Genomic DNA, 18,264 nt, shown 5'->3' with positions numbered 1-18,264 from the left:
TAAAAAAAGGAACAGTTGGCACAAGGGGTCAGCACAACTAACCAAAGTACAAGTGGAAGCGGAGTAAATCATTAGCTTGAGCCAGGCCTTGAACCAGATCACTGCAGCAGATGTAGACTTAGCAATTCCCTCTTGCTCCAAAGCGAACTTTGGTCCTGTAATAACTGGCACCTGATGTAATGATAAGAGAATGAAGTCTATAAAAATGTAGCTGAAAGCCTGGGGAGTCCTGACTGGAGCTCTTCGTGCCTCCTCCGCCCACGGCTGCTCCAAGTGACAGCTCCTGCTGGGAAGATGCACTGGTGGAAAGTGATGGCAGCCCTTCTGCTCTGCTCACTGCTGCTCAGCCAGGTAAACTGAGATACTACTGAAATAAACTATTTAAAGGGCTAATTCAAAGGACAGGCAGTCCATAAAAGCTGTTATGATTTGGATGGACAACTGGCAGGAGTTAAGAGGTGACAGCAGGGCTTTTTAGAGGATTCAGCATCATGAAAATGTTGAGTTACTGCCTAGTGAATACTGGGCTACTCTGAGCCATAGCTCAGCCAGTGATTCTGCCTTCCCTCCCAAGAAGATTAAAACCATCATTAATTTTGGTCCATACTTCTTTGGGGTTGGGCTGCAAGCAATGCTTTACCAGAGGGTGCTGTGATCTGAAAAACAGAGAGATTTCAAGTGCTTCACTTAAAATGAAGTCTGTTGACCTCAGCAGCAGAACACAGAAGCGCTGCAGCTGCCACACATCCTGACAGGCACCCTGCTCTGTTTCAGACCCACGGCGTGTCCCTGTCCCTGAGCCAGCCCCACAGCCAGCCCCGCAGTCCCCGGCAGCGGCGGATGACGCCCTTCTGGAGAGGGGTGTCCCTGAGACCCATCGGAGCCTCGTGCAGGGACAACAGCGAGTGCCTCACCATGCTCTGCAGGTAACCACGCTCAGCGTGCTGGGATGGAGAGGAACTTCCCGCCTGGGCTCATCCAAACGAGATCCAGAGGTCACTCTGTGCATAAAAAAAGATACCAGGAATAGGGATGGGGCAACAGACTCAGACTCTTTAGTAAGCAGAGCAAACAGAGCAGAGTCCAGGTCTCCTGAGTGCCAGCCCCAGTCCTTTCACTGCAACCCCAAATAACCTGGCTGGGCAAAGGGAACAGAGGGCTCCAGACAGCTTTTGGGCAACTTACAGACCTTACCATTAATCCTTCCTTTAAAAGCATGTACTAATGAAAAGTGAAAAAGCCTGTATTAATATCTTACCCTAAATTAATCACTTTAATGTGATTGTTTAAGCTCATAGTTTAAAAAACAACTACAATATAAAAAGCTATTTAGTTCTCACTAGACATGAGCAAATTGTCCAACTACATGTAGTTAAATTGATTAGTTAAAATTATCACTTAATTACTGAAAGGTGATTTTGTGTGGCACCTGCTGTATACATACACCAGCACTCAGAGACAGGATAGAAAACAGTCATTTTCTACTATATGTGAATAGCAGTAATGTGTAAGTGTATCCTATTATTAATGAATATTATTCGAAATAAGTTTATATTATAAATAAATAGGGTAAGTAAGTAAATAGGAAAGGGTGGTTGGGCTGTTATGCTGTGTTTGAAACGCATCCCTGGGTTCTGCTGACCCAGAGCTGAGCTGGAACAGCAGCTCCAGGAGGTACAGCCAGAAAGGAGCCCATGGACAGCACTGCAGCTGTTCCCCATCCCTTCACTGCAATGAGCCTACAGCCCTGGGCAGCAGCAAAGACCAAAACTGTATCAGGACTGAATAGCTGAGGGGAACAGAGTGTGCCTGAAACCAGCACTGCTGGCACAGGGGCACAGAGAGGTACCTGGGCCCCCGGGCTGAGCCTGGCACGGGCAGCCCCAGCCCTCAGTGCCTCATGATGGTTTTTTTTCCCAGGAAAAACCGCTGCCTCCTCTCCACGGCCTCGGCGTGAGCTGGCACCAAGCACAGGCTGCACTGTTACTGCTGACCATGCTCCACGCACTTGGGATGTATTTATTGACTGCTGAGGAGCTGGAAGGGCCTCGAGCAATCAGAGTATTTAATATTTCTGTCACATGTGCTGATAAAAAGACTTCAAAGAGCTCGAGAGCATCTCCTCCCACAGCCACGCCTCAGGAGGCCTCTGGCCAAGCTCAATAAAAGGGCTCTGCATCTCCTGCTCGTTTGGCTTTTTTGTAATGCTTCCTATTATTTATTTGAAGGTGTGAATTAAAATATATATTCAGTAAAGCAGCTTGGTTTTCCTTGTATCTCAAGCAAAGTGGACGGTGAGCACAGAGCTGGGGCTCAGCTCCAGCCAGACTTTGGACACTTATCCTTCCACCTGGCAAGAGCATGAAGTAGATCCTCCCAATCTCCTCCCAATCCAGCTCTTATCAGCCCTCAGATAAAGGCCTGTTAGAAAGAGGGAGGCAAACTGATAATACTGATAGCAATTCCAATATCCCAATATATTCAGCGATAAGTGGAAAACTATTTACTTCTAATCAAATTTACTGAAAATACATGTCCTAGACTGACTTTTGCCACTGACCTTATCTCCTGTCTTAAAATAAATTGATTAAAATGCTGTTTTGATCTGCTGGATGTCGACTTGGAGGCTGAAAGACAAAAAAAAAAAAAAAAAATTCAAGTCTGGACACACACACTGAATGCTACTTTTCTTTTGTTTCACAGAGCAATAGGATCAAGGAAAGAAAATTCTGCCTAAAAATGCCCTTCCAGGGAGGAGAAGGCCCCACAAAACAGATACAAGCACAGGGGGTTGGAAGTTTAATACAGAAAATCTATTTGATATTTATTAAACTTAGTTTCTCCAGTTACAGTTTTGCATTGTACAAAGCATTTTAATGACACAGTAGTTAAAAAGATCTTTACAAATTGAAATGTGATACCCTTTTCTCCAAATATTTTAATTGCCATAAATTTGTTTAAAAATACACATTAAACGCATGTTTCAGACACTAAACTTTCTATAATCTCAATACCACAAAATACATAGAATATACTATACAGATGTGGAAAAAATCTAGTTAGTATATAATACTTTGCTCACCATTAACAGCTTTATTACGTGAAATGCACATACTGACTTAGAAATCCTAATTTTGAGCCCCAAAGTACCCTTTGAAATTTCAAATGTATTGCAACAAATAAAATCACAGTTTGTTTATTTTTTTTTCCGGTTTTGGTTGAAGACAGATGCCCAAATCTTTTGATAGAAAACAAAATGTAACACATGGATTTGTCATGTACAAAGCATAAAACAGAGACATTCCATTAGTTACTAATAGTACCTTTCTGTAGGATTAATCAGGGCTTCATTTATAAGTGACAGGTTAAAAGTTACCTCCCCTCCCCAACCCTCCCCCAAAAGAAAAACCCCTTCTTCACCAAATAATAATTTGAAATAAGATAAAGGATTTTTAATAAATATATAAGCACTTTATCCTCCATATACAAAATTTTTTTAAAACAATTTAAAAGGGGGACCACATACAAATGTCAGGAACTGTGCTTGGAAAGTCATGCCTGGTCCTGGGAGTAGAGTTTGGGATGTGGAATGCCAAGGCAGCGCCAGGAGCCGTGTCCCGGGAGAGGGAGAGAGACTGCCCCAGGGATGGGTACACTGCCATGGGGAATTAAATTCCCAGGTGGAATTAAAACAGGGGAAGCACGGCCACAGCGCCAGCCCAGCTCCCTGGAGCTGCCACAGCAGCTGGAACTGCTCCCACAGCAGCTGGAATTGCTCCCACAGCAGCTGGAATTGCTCCCACAACGGATGCGGGGGCTGAGCCGGAGCGGCGCCGGGGGCACCGCTGCCCCTTCCCTCCCCAAGGGCACCACAGACCAACCCTCACACACTCGGACACACCACGATTCCCACTGACACTTCCTGCCTGGGAAACCCCTCCTGGAACAGCTCTGGATCTGGGTGAGTTGGCGAGCAAAGCTCTGGCTCCTCCCTGTCCTTCGGGATGCCCAGCACTGACCTCATTGCTCGGGAATAGGGGTTTTCCAGAACACTGACATATCAGAGGGAGAAATTTCAACCCTGACCCAAGGATTTGTTGGGAAGGTAAGAATTTGGAAGTTGTTTACTCCCCAATGGGTAATTCAAACTTGACTTGCTCAGGCCCTTGTGGATCTGCCTCAATAGAAACACTGCAGTGACAGCAAAGATCTGTTCAGAAAATGACATTAAATACAGCAAAGGTAGTTTCTCTCTTTTTCCAGCAGTTTGCCTTTTGGGCAAACTCCCTAATTCTCTGCCTACGGCTTTATTTTACTTGCCCCAGGCAAGTGCTACATCATTCCCATAAATTCTGACTCTGTGTGTTGGGGCCATTCATAAATACATTTCAGGGCATTTTTTGTTACCACAGCAATCAAGCCTCAGCAATCTAAAGGAATATACATTGCACTCCTGGATAATATGCAATATTTATCACCAATAAGATGGTGACTCAGCACTCAATAAATAATATATCAATATAGTCAGTTGCACCATAATCTAAAAACAAGTATAACATATACTTTGGACAGACTGAGTCATATATATATACATATATATTAAAAGACACATACAATACAAATTGCATACTGCCATCGAAGCCAAGGAGAGCCGTCCGTCTGCTCTGCTTTATGGCTGAGATTCAAATCAAAACAAAACTCTTGGGCTGGTTTACTCTGGTGTCCTGAAGATTTGTTTGGAATTAGAAATGGTTTGCACCTTTATCACCTGGAACCTGCAAGTCTGAGAGCAAAGTCAAACAGCACAGATAGCTGAGCAAGCCTAGTCTGATTGAGCCATTTTTAAGATTCACCAACTGGGGCCATGATCAGCAAGGGAATTAAAATTACAGTCTTGATATGTATTGATACATATTCCCCGTCCAGGGAATCATCTGGAAAGCCAAGATTGGGGAGTCCCTCCTTAGTCACTCCTGTGACCTGCACTCCCTCTGTGGTGCTGGGAGCTGCCAAGGACAGGGACAGAGCCCTCCTACTTTGGCAGAGGGATGGAAGCCTAGGATGTATTTGCTTTTTTTGTTTTGGCTATAAAATCTGATCAAGTACAGAACTTTCCTCTTGGAAACAAGGGTCAATCCCAAATCAAGATATGCTCCTGGAACTGTGAGGTTTGAACTGATCTGTTTGCACCAGCCCCAGCTGCACAAGGCATTTCCTATCCATCCCCAAGCCCCCTGCGGATGCCCCGCACAGACACAACACCTGGGACAGCACTCCAGAGGATATTCCACCATGGAGTTCACCCTTCAGCTGGGACACTTCCAGCCAGCTCAGGTCCACATTTTGACACAATGCAAAAAAAGCCTTCTGGTTGTTTGAAGCCAATTTCTAAGATCCACTGCTCTAGGGATAAGCGATGCGTTTTCAAGAGGCCAATTTCGCGTGACACCAAAAGGTATTTGTGGGACTCTAGTTAAGGAAAAAAAATTCCCCGAGATGAGACCATTCCTGCTGACAGCAATGGTGACTGTGCACAAAGGAGCAAGCCAAGAACAGCCACGCTGGCTAGTGCAGCACTACACACAAACCCACCCATGAATGCAACTTCTACCAAGGGATTTCTCAGCGTCAGAGGTGTGCGAGGCACTTCAGAGGAGGAAAGGAAACACGGCTGACAGTGTCCCATGCCCACGGCGGGGAGTTTGAGGGTACAGAGTTCTGTCTCCAACAGCAAAGACTAACAGAAAGGTGACCTTGCACAGTGATTCCATAAAAAGGATGCTCCAACAGACCTGAAGAGTCGAGTCAGGGAGAGCCCCAGGTCTGTTCCCCGTTTATCAATCCGGACGTAGCAAAGCTTTTCTGGAAGTACAAAACACGCTGGGACGCAAAGGAAGCTCTACGAAGATGCAGCTACCTTGTAGTAGGTTACTAATTTGCAAAACTTCTAAACTCTTAAAGCCCATAGGACATACTGCAGTACTAAGGAGCGTAGAATTCTATTCCTTCTCTCGAGGTTGCCGTGATTTTGGCACTTAACTACACCTACACAAAAAATTTAGTGCAATAATTTTCCTGAACATGCACGTTCATATCTGGTACAGAATAAAGGGTTCAATGGGAGAGAAAACAAAGCAGCATTCCACAATCTCACTCCAAAGGATTCAGAGTTGGACTCTGGGGAAGGAGACCACCGCGATGAGTCAGTTTGTGTGACAGACACCGAGACTTTGAAAAAGGAAATGGAATTTTACCCAAGTACTGCAGAAGACCACTGCATACAGTATACCTGGTCCTGCTGTAAAACATCTTGTAAACAGTTCATAAAATCTTCATCTAAAAGTAAGGCATAAGGCACACCAGACATGTTGGGGGCACTAAGCAATACTGAAAGCAGTAGCATTTGAAACCTTTAACTCAGACAAGCACCTCACGTGGAAAGGTACTTTGGTTTGCACTCGGAGAGGGGCCACCTGCAGCTCCAGCAGCCCTCTGTGGCACCCAGTGGCCCCTTGGGAGTGGACATTATGTGACACAAACGGGACCTTCATCAGCACGGGGTAAAGCCAAGTTTGCCATCCATCCTGCACAGAACAGTGCTTCCTGCAGGAGCAGCTCTGCTCCCACCCCACGGTGGCTGCTGCACTGCCAGCCTGTAGTGTCCATCACCCAGCAGACCCTAAGAGGACAAAATGGACCTCGAGTTCTACTAAAGATTCCTGGTTTCTCAGTCAATGGAAAAGATGCAAATGACGGTTCTGGTAGGAATTGAACTACTCTTGGGTTTGGAACCACAAAGTTCCCCGATTTCGTAACTGTCAAAAAGCGACAAGCACGGAAACAAAAGGTATTTGAAATGAAGAGATGCAAAAAAGCACGAGATTGTCCTTTTCCAAAGCCTTTCCTGTTTGCATCGCACCCATCGGACTGAAGGTCATTCCTACACCATTACCTGGACGTTACATTAAATGCAAATTACTGTAATGTTTTGTGATTGTTATAGTGTTAATCGATGGCTTGAAGCTGCCTTGGAAACAATCCAAGGCAGATCCAGCTAAATATTTTTCCATATAAATTTCTTTATAATTCATTTAAATGAAGTATCTCAATACGTAGAAGAATATCTGGAACTTTTCTATTTAGTACAAATTCTGCAATAATAAATCTGTAGTTGTCATTTATTAGTCGACTCATAGGCATTAGGCATGAGAAGTATGGTGTCCCTACTCGTTAGAACCTATCAACCCTAGTTCCTTTTACAGGCTCTACCACCACAAGACATTACAGAGTAACAAAGCTCACGAAGTACTTAAATAAAGTGTCTAGCTTTAATTTCTAAGTACTCAAAAGGGGAAATTTAGGGAAGAAGAAATAGCTAAAATCAGCCCCAAATGGGGCTTTTCAAAATTAAAATTAAAAAAATTAAAATAAATAGGATTTAAACTGACTATTCATGTATTGTGACTGGAATTCCAATGATCTATCCATGACAGATCAGCAAAACTACAACTTTTATGTAGCATAATTTTCAAATATTTAAATAACTTAAACCGGGAATACTGAAGAAGTCCATGAACCAGCTGATTTGGGGTTAAACACACACACAGATGAGGATGGGAGACATGGGAAAGCATTTCTTGCTCTTAGTGTCAACTAAGCAATGTGTTATGGCAGTCTTCCTTATTGACATGACACAGTGTTGTGGAGAGGAATCAGAGGCAGCTGAAGAATGGGCTGGGTTGGGTTCCTCACTTGGCGTCGAGGCGCAGCCAGTGCAGGCCCTGCCGGGTGTAACGCACCAGCTCCGTCATGATGCTCGTGTTAAACACCAGGGGCCCCATCACCTTGTCCAGTTCAGCAAAGAACTCTAAAACAGCACAAACACAAGTTAAAGGAGCACATTTGTAACCACATCAAGCTCCAGTTCCCAGCGTGAGTCGCTGGGCTGGAGAGAAAGGGGAGTGAGGAGAGGTGGCGCAATGAGGAGAGTCAAGGAGAAAGGTCCTTCCTAATCCATCTCTTTACTCTTCTGCACAGGACTGCTTGGAAACAATTAAACCATTGCCAAAATTCTTGGTTTTCCTCTAAAACTCTTATTTCACTAGTTGAAAATAAATAAAGCACGGCCAAACTTCATTAAGAAGTCTTCATGAAAGAATTTCAGAAAGGGAAATGCACCAAGTTCCTCCTCTGAACATTTTACAGGAAACACAACAAAGATTATGTCACAACTCCAGCACCACCTTGACAACCACAACACCCAGCCTGGGGTATCCCTGCAATCCAAGGTGTCACTTTCTCCCCGATTTTGCACAGGTTCAGCACCCAGGGCACCATCAACAAAATCAAAGCCTGGGAGTGTTCCAGCCCTCTCTGGAGGTTTCAATCCCCCTGAGGCAGCCCTTACCTTTCTGTTCTCTCGAGAGCTGTTCTGCTTGTTCCCAGATTTCAGTGGCATAGAGGAAGTTGGAGGTGACCTGGACGTAGCTGGCAGCCATCTGATGGATGCGCTGCGGGATCGTCACCGAGGACCCGCTCCCTGAAGGGTTGGCTGCCCCGGAAGAGTAATTTCCTGAATTCCCTGGAGACAGCTTTGGAGAGACTGGAGATGGCATCCCGACAGGTTTGCTGCTCGCCCGGAGGGGAAGATGGAATTGGAAAGGCAGAAATGCACCAGCTTTAGACACATCATGCTCTGAGATGTCCCCTAAGATCCCTCTGCCCACAACTCAGTGTGTGGGATGGGAAAACACTCCCACTTTACACACCGAAAATCAGGATTTGCCCTACAACAAATGAAAATCTCAAGCTGGGAACTGCTGAGGATCCTCCAACAATTATTTATAGCTTGCAAAACCTAATTACCAAACCTCAGCATCTCTTAGTTCAATAAAATCTTATATTCATTGTTTAAATGAACCTTAAAGAGTAAGAACAAAAAAATTACAGCTACCTGGTAACTCCAGTGCCAGAATATTGCATTGTATAACATTACTGCAGCTAACACAATGGAAATCTGAAGTGCCCTCCTTAAACTCATTGAATAATTTATCAGAGGTACATTATTGGGTTTAAAAGAGTAGAAGTAACTGCTAAACTATGGAACAGAGAACCCTGCAAATACTGGTAACCTCTGGCCTTGCAGCACTACTAACGCTCCTGTTTGGGGGGAGAAGCATTAAATTAAACACCAAAACCCCCTGGGACAGGTGACTTGTGCGTCAGTGGCACGCTGCCCCTTTTTTGGCCTGACAAACCCTGCAGAGCTGCAGCACCTCCTGATAATTACACAAAAAACGGATCAAAATCCACACCCAATTACCCCAAAAGCTGCTCCCTGAGCTCCCTGGGCACACAGGAAAAATTTGAGTTGACAAATACAGAAAACAGCTTTTACCACTCACCTTCCCATACCAGGTGATGGTGCTTGAGAATTATTGTAGCAATTCTGTGTGGGGAAAAAGACACATTTCACCTGATTTGTGTTTATGCTTTCATGAGGTACATTTTAGCTGGTTGTTTAATTGGTTCTTTTTGACCAAATTATTTGTTGTAGTTGTACTTTCACGTAATGTTCTCAGTAATATCACAGTAAACTGAAATTTGGGGAAATATCCTTTTTTACTGATGGCTAAGACAAAAACTACGGGATTATTTTAGCAAAACAAACAAGTATTGGAGTAGTCCATTGCCCCTTATGGGAACACTTCAGTTTTTTCAGCCCTTTAATAGAAACAATCTGTTATCACTGGCATTGAACAATTAAAGATGTCCCAAATCTGAGAGACTGGGAATGTGATGAGCCTGTTTCCTCTCAGCATTGAGAGCTGGAAGCTTCAGAATCTGCTGCACAGAAATTTAGATAAATTCATGAGGAATTTACCTAAACCCAGCCAACATCCCACTGCAAACAACCTTCTCCTTGAAGCCTACAGCATTTATTAAAGAAGATCAAATTAATAAAGAGTTGTCATGCCAGGACCAGCAGGGTTATGGTTATTAAAGCTCTGCCCAGCTTTAATACACCTGCAAGTCCAGTTCTAAACAGGTGTTCACATGCAGCAGTCTGAAAATTGGATTTGGGAACTTTAAGTGATGTAGAACTTTCATACCATTAGGCTTTAATGTTCTAAGGAAATACAGATGCAATTACCTTCAGATGTTCAGTCAGAGTTTTTGAGTATTTCAATGCACTTTCCTTTTTCAGTTTGAAAAGCCTCAGGTACAGCAGAGCTTGGCACCGTAGGCTGCCCAAAGACAGGACAAAAACCAATGTCAGGTTTATCTCAACTCTGAGTTTCAAAGGTCCAACAGCTGTGTTCTTAATGTTGTTCTCTCTGCCAACTCATCTCTCAAGCTGTAACTCAACCAAAAAATCCACAACCACCTTGAAATTCTGAAGGGAACTGGAACAGCTCCGTGTGCCTCAACCTGGAACTGGAATTCTCAGTGATGCTGCTGCTGCTGGGCTTGGGAGACACCACCCAGTGACTTCCTGGATGAGGGGTTCATTTATTGTTCACCTGTGCCAGGACACCTTGAGCCTCTCCCAGGGCCTTCCCTCTCCCTTCCCCTGAGCCAAAGGGTTCTGGTCCTCTCCAGCTTCTGCAGCCACTCCCTCAGCCTCAGGGCTCCTGACAGTCCCCACAGCCAGTCCCAGTGTGATTTATCCCAGGCTCAGTGCTCAGGATGCACCTTCTGCTGTCACTCTTCAAGGTTTCAAAGCCTTGGCCTTTGCTGGCAACATCCCCACTCACAGCAGTCAGACACAGCTTCACCTTTGTGTACAGCCAAGTGGGAATCTGCAGTGTTTGGTTCAGGAACAGCCAAGGGCTCAGTGTCAAACAGCATTTTGTGTAGATAAAAGGTGTGAAATGCACGAGGGCACTGTAGGAAGTCCCAGCACACTCACCAAAGCACTGCCAGCCTTTTGTCTGCAGCCGTCGCATCCGGGGCCAGGTAATTCTTCAGTTTCATAGTGTATCTGCAGAGAAAGGCAGCAGATCAGCCCCCAAACAAAAACTACTTTCATTTATCATTCACAAAACACTCATGTTCTCAGAATTTTCAGTTTCAGCTGTCTCCAGTGTTTCACGAACATCTCTTATCCCTGAATAAAACATTGACTCAGCAGTAACCAGAATAATTTTGCTCCTCGTGGGTTACTCATTGTAGAGGGACTTCAAGAGCCTCAGCAGAATCCACCTCAACCTTCCTGGAAATGCTTTAAACCCCAGCAACTGGAATGAACTGGTCACTGCTCCAGTGCTACTGGGAATGACAACAGATCCCAAAAGCTGGAGGTAAAACTTTCATACACCTCAAAGCTCTGATTCCCAGAGCTCCCCCCGCCCACCCGCCCCTGCAGGAGCTCTGCAAAGCTTACTTGATTAATTCCACAGTTTCTGAATACATAGGGAACGGGGACTTGGATTCCTGAGCATTTTTCTCCAATGCATTCCCACACTCAATGAAGGACACGACAGCATCCAGGTAGTACACGGCCTTCTCGAACCTGTCCGACTGCGGGGAGGGAGGAACAGCTCAGGAACAGAAAGCAGAGAAGTGCAAGGAAATTCCAGCACAGAAGGGCAGGAGAATGGCAAAGGCAGCAAATAACCCCTGGATCAGGGGCACACACTGGGTGGGCACTGGAGATCCACTCACCAAAGCATCTGCATTATGCTTCAGCTTCTTTGCTTCCTGCAAATAATGATCAGCTGAGTAAGTCCTGCAAGAGAGGACACAGATTTAGGGACTGGAGCCACCCACTTACACGGCCTTTTATGACTGGAGTTTCTTAACATTGCCACATTTCAGGGCTTTTTCTGTTCTAACTCAAGCTACACTCTGATAAACCTGTTTAAAGGAATGTGTTAAATTAGTTAACTACTATGACAAAATTGTTAAAAGTAGTTTCTAGTTAGTTCTCTAGTTTCAGGTAATTCAAACAGTATTTCAAGTAAGTTCTTAAGCAGAAAGTTATTTCATATTTGGTGCAAACAGAATTTCGTCTGTAAAGGGGATTTAAAGAAGTGCTTTCAGATCCAGCTGAGATCTGAACTGGCCCAACTGAAACCTCAAGTCTGCACGAGATGGTGAAATATTTGTTTTATTTTCTTTTCAAGGTATTTTCTTTGACAAAGAGCTCGTGTGTAACATTTTCTGTGGAGCAAAATGCCAACTCTCCTCCATGGGGAGCTGCCTGTGCTCGAGATCCAGAGCCCCCCCAGATAGAAAGGGAATTTTCTGTCCTCACCTATCATCAAAAATGAGCTTGGCTCTCCTCGACTTCACACTTTCCGTGGCCTGAGCAGAGGCAGGAGGGCAGCTGGAAGAATTGTTCAGGATCTTTTCCTGAAAGGGAAACCCATGCCATGATTACAAGAAGAGCATTTGTTGGATGACTTCCCCCGTGGCTTCCCCCTTTCCGTGTAGGAAGGACAGGCTGCAGGTGCCGGAGCCGCCCTGGAGCACCGGGAAGAACTCGGCTCCCAGGAGGCTCCCACAGGGCTGGGCTGGGGCTCCTCCCTGCAGGGGGGAGGATGCAGCCAAGGCTTTCCAGACATACCCAGGGCCAGGAAATGCCTCGCTCCACCTCCCCTGGCACTGATTCTAAATCCTGTTTTTCTACTCTAGCAGAGATGAGGAGGATCAACAACACTCTCTCTGAATGCCTTTGCCTTGAAAAAACCCCACAGGAGCAGCTACTCCTCTGAGAAAAGCATGAGTAAGCACACCTGAAGTATAAAACAACAAAGGTATCACAGATTAACAGCTGGCTTAGGGACATTTGTATTTTAAAATTCCATCACATTGATCTTCCCAACCTAAATCTCTTACAAACCATTTTCTGCATCACCCCCATAACCATCCATGTTTCCTCCTCTCCAGCCACAGAGAGCTCTGTAAATTGCTGAGCTGGAACTGAAATAATCTTTCTACAATGTCATAAAATGAGAGCCAGAGCTTCCCATCCCAGCACTGAGCACAGACTGAGCTCCTGCTCTCCTTAAAAACCAGGCCAAGTTGTGTATCTGCTCTGAGGAGCCAAGAGCAGCCTCACAGCTCCATTTCCAGTGTGCAGACAGCTTTCCAGTGATGTTCTTATGAACCACTGCAACAACAAACAGGCAGCACCAGTCACCAGGGGATGACTAAACCCATTCCTCCATTAACACAGGAATTTGGCAGGATAAGCATTCCTATTCCACACTCTCTCCAAGTTGTCTCCTGATTTACGGCCTTCCAAGGCACTTGAGCTCTGTGACAGGAAACAATGTGCATCTCAAACTAAGGGTATTTTAAACTGAACTGCAAATGGATGTTTAGATCAAACTAAAAAGCAAAGACAAGATCAGGACAGAACCAGCCCTCTACCTTGGCTTCCTTGGCACTGTTGGACCCCTTCCCCTCTGTCTTCTTCTGCTTGGAAGAGGAGCTGCTCTTGCTGCCACTGCTGCTCTCCTTGCCTGGGTTGCTGCTGGATTTTAGGGATGAGGATTGACTGACTGTTCTCTTCCTGGAGCCATGTTCCTGCTTGGAATCCTTCTGCAGGGCTGGGGCAGCAGGGGAGGGCAGCAAATCCTTTTCTTTAACAGCACTTGGCTTAGAAGACCTGGAAAAGAGGAACAAACTCAGGGTTTGGGTTTCTGGGCTTTACAAACAAAACCAAAACCAAACCAAACAAAAACAACCCCAAAAAAACAATACACAGAAGTTTGATTTTTAAATCTTAAACTAAACACCTTTCCTCCCCCCAAGATTTTTACTGTCAGACCCAGCTTTGGAGAAAAGCAGAAGAATCCTCTCAGTGAATAGGTTTCTCCAAAGCCAGACTGAACTTGTTTTCCCCATTCTATTTGTTCTGACCTGAAAACACAGGCAAAACCAGACAAGTTCTAACCATAAAACCACACCCCTGCACCAGTTCTGTAGAAAAACCACCCCAAACCCTCCCAATTTCAGCAGTGGGAGCCAATGCCAGCGCCAGGCTGTCTGTGCACAGCAGCCAGCCAACAGCTCCAGGGAAAGATGCTCCAGATAAACCTCTGGAACCCAGGGAATGGGAAACTTCCCCAGCACAGCCTTTCAGGACACTCTCACCTGGCTGCTGAGGGATGCTGTTGGCTGTTCCTGCCTTCCCATCAGTATTATTTCTACATATTATGGCTAGAAAATCACAGTTTCATTTAATTAAATGTCCTTCAGAGAACTGCACTGGCAACCAAGCAAATACCAGAAAAAAATCAAGTATCAGGTAAAAAAGCAAACCAGGAATGTATCCATTAATTCTACAGCTGTTTCCTAACAAACAGTAAGACACTGTTTAATTCAGAAGGGCCAAACAAGAGTTGTAGCACCCAAAGTGCTGCAGCTTCTCACAGCTTTGCTCACTGGACAGGAATATTTTCCATGACACAATTGCACCAGTTTTCAGTTGCTTGAACTGAAACAGAAGTTTTAAAAAGCAGTGGAAAAAATTTAATCTTTCCTGTGTTAACACTGACCAAGGAATCAATCAAATAAAGGCACAATAGGTGTTGCAAAGAGCGTGGCAAATGCAGAAATAACATACTAAACAATGGTACTGAGCTGCTAATTCTGTATTGCTCACACTTTTCTTGCACTAATAAACCAAGGAGATGGGAGGCTAAATCCATGGATCCAGAGCTCAGTGCCATCAGCTTCCCAAAGAAAGCCAGTTCAGGAATTTATTCCCAGTTTAAAACTTGCTAAATAGAGAATTACCAGATGGAGTTAATTTAAAAGCAGAGATTTTGATTTCTAGACCAAATCCAAGCCCCACTGTGTATTAGAGAAAACCAGGAAGGAAATATTCCCTTCACAGGAGGGGTCACCTCACTTTGTTAAGGAGCACAATTGTCCTTGGCCAGTGTTTTTGGGGATGGAAATTCATTTCCACCAATTGCTTGTAGAAGCTCTGAAGTAAATTTGTTTGAAGGATAAGAAAAAAATGAAATTTTACCAATTATTTGAGGAAAACTTGGGGTGGGAGAGAGCAGAAGAGGGGGAAGACAAACACCATCCTCTCCATGGCCACCCTGACCCTCAGTGCTGGGAAAAGCAGATACTCACTCCCTGCTGCTGGAATTCTTGTGTCCTGAGGGAGCTTTTTCTTCCAGTTTCGTTTTCTTGCTTTCACTGGCTCTGTTTTCATCCTCGTTCTGAGCAAAGCAAATGAGAAAAACATCCAGCAAAAATCCACATTTACACGTCCCTGATGTGTAATATTTCACATTGAGAGACATCATTCAGCAGGTGTTTCACAGTTAAATACAGACCCCAAAACCATGGTCTGCAGCAGCTCATCCTTAGCAAACCCTTACCAGACCCTGCTATTGGAACAAAATGAAAATCCCAGTCTGGCTACTAAATGGCAGCCTGATAAAATCAGCAACAGCCAAGTTGTTCATTTCAGCACAGATAAATTATCAGCACGAAATCCCAGGAAAATCTGCCAAAGGCTTTGGCAGGATCAGGAGACAGATTTGATGTCTAGGGTCTACAGAGGTGTCTGATGAATGCCAGGAAAGGGTAAAAATCTAATCAATCTATTTAAGTCAGCTCAGAGATGTTGAAGAGTAGGTATTTATGTCAATTTAATCCTCAAGTCACAGGGTCTTGAAGGTAAATTTCTATGCTGTCTTCATCAAGCACTGGAGGGATCAATACAGTGAGTAAGAGAGAAAATGGGGCCTCACAGAATAAAACATTTGGTAACAAACCCCAAAGGTTTTCGTTTGTTACTGATGCTGAAACCTGAGAATTGTGAGCAAGGAAACCCAGGAAATGTAGAAAATCAAGTGGTGCCACTTGTGCTTGGAGCACAAACCTAAAACTGCAGGGCTGGGAAGGGGTCCTGTCCTTGCCCCACATAGGTTTCCATCCTCTCGGGAAGCATCAGAGTTGACCTGAGGCTTCACAGCATTTAACCACCACCATTTCCTGGGATAAGGCCTAAATTTAACTGGTCTCACCAAAGCTTTGTGGTTTGGATGTGAGAGCACAGATCTTTAACGCTGTAATTCCAAATGTGTGGTGAAAGGCAAAAGTGACCAAAGAGAGAGAAGTCCGGGAATTCAGGCCCACTGGAACATGTGAGTGCATTCCCAGGAACAGCAGGAGTTACACAGTAACACCTCCAAAAGGTAATTGTTCACTGTACTGCTCAGTTATTCCCATTTGACAAAAGCAGCTCATTCTCTCGCTTCATTTCCCTACCCAGACAAAAGAGGAATCTTAGGAACAGCACGGGATAAATCTGTTTGCAGTTACATGTCAGGGCTCCTGCATGACACTGACTTCAGCAAGTGATCAAGTTTACTTTGGTTGCTCAGTAGGAAACTGGTGTAACTGCAATGACCCACCTCCTCCAATGACTCTGGGAATGATCTCCCAGAATCCTGGGACTGCAGATATCAACAGAGTCTCCCAACTGCTGTCAGATCCCTTTGACATGGCAAAGGGGAATTTTCAGAATGACATCCAGAGCAGCACAGGGATTTTTGAATCCCTGCCCCAGGGCCTCACAGCCCTAAATTCATGGAAACCAGACTCCCTGGATCTCTGAGCCCATCTGACAGCTCCAGGTTTGCCCTTTATACAGAGTGTCCCTTGCTGAGCTTTCAAAAAGCAGTTTAAAATTACACCAGCATTGACTTCTCACACTCCCCCCTCCATGAGTATTCCCTCTATTCAGTTCCCCCACTGACTCCTCCTGCCCATTTTACTGCCCCCCAGCCATTCCTGCTTTTTACTTCTAGTTGGAAAGATGAAATGCTTTTTTGGAAAAGATTAATTATTATTATGGAGAGATCCCCTCTCTCAGTAAAGCAGCACCTGAGATGTTTTCTGCTGCTGCCATGCCCCAGGCCAGTCCTGCCTCATCCCTTATCCTAGCAACAGGCAATTCCATGGCTCAGGGAGCTGATCCAGCTGAAAACTGACTTTTGGGTTTTTTTCCAGGTGGATTTTCCTTCGGGATCAGCTGCCTGAGTTGGCCTGCAGAGCACCAGGGGCTGGTTCCAGGGAGGCAGGAGAGGGCTGGATGCAGAGCTCAGGGGCACAGGATCTGTGACCTCCCTGAGCTCTGGCTACAGGGCTGACACTCCTACAGGTGTTTCCAAAGGAAAATCCCAACAGTCTCTCCTGGAAAAGCACGGGGATGATCCAGCTGCTCTACACAAGGCAGCAAAGCCACTCCTGCACGGCTCAGTCCCTACCCTGAGGCGTGACCTGGATTTTGGGGTACTCAATGCTCTGAGGGCTGAGAAAACAGGGAAATGTCTCCAGCGTCCTCACCTGCTTGTGTTTCCTTTTGCCTTTTGTGGAGCTCTTGTCCGAGGGCTGTTTCTGGGATTCCCGGGCGTGTTTCTCCGGAGCGCTCTTCTTCTCTGTCTTGGCAGCGTCGGCGTCCTTGTAAGGCTTCCCTGGTATCCTGGATAAGAGGCTCAGGTCAATCTTCACAATGAGTGGGTACCTTTCATCAGGATCACTCAGTGGGGACAGAAGCTCTTTCTCTTCCATAGGAGAGAACATTCTTTGCCGAAAAAAGCTGTCATCCTCCTCCATGGAAGATTTAACAGGAGTCCTATTGCTCTCAGAGTATTTGGGTGTTTGTGAGGAAGGAGGCAGACTCTCATTTTCATCTGAATCAGAGGATGAGGTATCTGTTTCGATGAATTCCCTGGATTTCTGGGCAGATTTGCTTGAAGCCTTGTATTTCTTTTTCTCTGTTGTAGGCCGAGGGGAAGACTTGGGCTCCTTCTTTATATTGGGTTTCCTAGAGCCTTTGGTGGCTGCCTTGTGCCTGTTTGAAGGGATATTTGTTGCCATGTCTACTGGGGTTTCACTTTCTATTTTAAGACCTCCTCTGGGCTCTTCCACAGATGTCTTTTCTGCTTTCTTGGGCTGTTTTTTGCCTACAGTCCTCCTCTGAGTCGAGCTGTCGCTCTGGGCAGGTGATTTCTGCCTCCCACGACTGCTCTCCGAGCCCTTCTGGGTGGGTTTGGAATCTCTCCCTGGCGTAGAAGAAATGGAATCCTTGGATCCACCTTGATCAGTGTACCCACTCCCTGTACCCTGATCCCGTCCCTCTTTCTTGTAGCCTTGGGAAGAAGGGATATTGCTGTCCACGGAAGAAGCTGGTGACACTTTATGGGAATTAACTTTGTTCAACCAGTTATCCAATTGCCACTTGTTTGTGGGCGGTGGCTCAGGCTAAAAACAAAGTGAAAAACA

At 45.3% G+C, this 18,264-nt stretch overlaps 2 protein-coding genes across 2 annotated transcripts in view; one reads left to right on the top strand and one right to left on the bottom strand.

Annotated features, from left to right (window-relative positions):
• Positions 1 to 2,256, top strand: LEAP2 (liver enriched antimicrobial peptide 2). Its single transcript, XM_032124548.1, has 3 exons — positions 1 to 351; positions 775 to 926; positions 1,921 to 2,256. Exons 1-3 carry the CDS (start codon positions 295 to 297, stop codon positions 1,955 to 1,957), a joined length of 246 nt encoding a protein of 81 aa, XP_031980439.1. The 5' UTR covers positions 1 to 294; the 3' UTR covers positions 1,958 to 2,256.
• Positions 2,257 to 2,798: 542 nt separating this feature from the next.
• Positions 2,799 to 18,264, bottom strand: part of AFF4 (AF4/FMR2 family member 4) — a 47,517-nt gene continuing 32,051 nt past the window's right edge. Inside the window, exons 12-22 of the mRNA XM_032124546.1 lie at positions 17,326 to 18,243; positions 15,100 to 15,188; positions 13,381 to 13,618; positions 12,260 to 12,357; positions 11,668 to 11,731; positions 11,387 to 11,523; positions 10,913 to 10,984; positions 10,154 to 10,247; positions 9,405 to 9,448; positions 8,408 to 8,628; positions 2,799 to 7,867 (exon numbers count right to left, since the gene is read on the bottom strand). Coding sequence (XP_031980437.1) covers positions 7,749 to 7,867; positions 8,408 to 8,628; positions 9,405 to 9,448; positions 10,154 to 10,247; positions 10,913 to 10,984; positions 11,387 to 11,523; positions 11,668 to 11,731; positions 12,260 to 12,357; positions 13,381 to 13,618; positions 15,100 to 15,188; positions 17,326 to 18,243 — 2,094 coding nt within the window. The 3' untranslated portion in view covers positions 2,799 to 7,748. The remainder of the gene's footprint in view (positions 7,868 to 8,407; positions 8,629 to 9,404; positions 9,449 to 10,153; positions 10,248 to 10,912; positions 10,985 to 11,386; positions 11,524 to 11,667; positions 11,732 to 12,259; positions 12,358 to 13,380; positions 13,619 to 15,099; positions 15,189 to 17,325; positions 18,244 to 18,264) is intronic.

The sequence above is a fragment of the Corvus moneduloides genome, chromosome 15, assembly GCF_009650955.1.
Source record: "Corvus moneduloides isolate bCorMon1 chromosome 15, bCorMon1.pri, whole genome shotgun sequence".
NCBI classification, from domain to species: Eukaryota; Metazoa; Chordata; class Aves; order Passeriformes; family Corvidae; genus Corvus; species Corvus moneduloides.
The sequence above is the reverse complement of the archived record's forward strand: the minus strand, read 5'-3'. Positions and strand labels throughout refer to the sequence as shown.